The sequence below is a fragment of the Penaeus monodon genome, chromosome 34, assembly GCF_015228065.2.
Source record: "Penaeus monodon isolate SGIC_2016 chromosome 34, NSTDA_Pmon_1, whole genome shotgun sequence".
NCBI classification, from domain to species: domain Eukaryota; kingdom Metazoa; phylum Arthropoda; class Malacostraca; order Decapoda; family Penaeidae; genus Penaeus; species Penaeus monodon.
The window spans coordinates 12,332,082-12,332,584 of record NC_051419.1 but is presented as its reverse complement, the minus strand read 5'-3'; the positions used below and the strand labels follow the sequence as shown (position 1 = coordinate 12,332,584).

Here is a 503-nt window from a genome sequence, read left to right as displayed (position 1 = left end):
ATTTCTCATTCTAGTAGTTTTTGAGAAAGTGGCTAGTTGGAGAAAGTCTAACTAAAGAACTATTTATACATCTTTTACTTCCATAATTGCAATTACACATTTACAGGCAACTCTGAGAAAGGAGTGAAGTCAGGAGGTCGGGGGAACAGCAGCGCCAGCAGTGGGGTTGGGGGGACCAAGCAGTGCACAACAGGTGCAGGCATGGCATCAGGGGAGCGCAAGAGCCCCATGGGTTCAGCAGCCAACAGCCCCAAACCGCCAAGTACCAAGACTGGGGGAGAGAGTAGTGACACAGAGGATGACGGCAAGAGCGAGTCAAGCTCTGGCGCTGGACCCAAGGTGCCCCCCCTTAAGATTGTGCTTGGGGGAGGCACCGAGCAGGAGCCCAACACCAGGAACGGCAAGAGTTCCAGCAACCGTCTGCCTTATGTCGTCAACACCAGCTCAGGCGAGGAGAAGGAGGGCACAGGAGATTCTAAGGAGGGCATTACAGCAGTCAAGGT

General features: G+C 53.3%; 1 protein-coding gene across 1 annotated transcript in view; it reads left to right on the top strand.

Moving 5' to 3' along the window:
• Window positions 1–503, top strand: part of LOC119594592 (ankyrin repeat domain-containing protein 11-like) — a gene marked incomplete in the record, with an annotated part of 34,234 nt that overhangs the window by 29,950 nt on the left and 3,781 nt on the right. Inside the window, 1 exon segment of the mRNA XM_037943633.1 lies at window positions 107–501. Coding sequence (XP_037799561.1) covers window positions 107–501 — 395 coding nt within the window.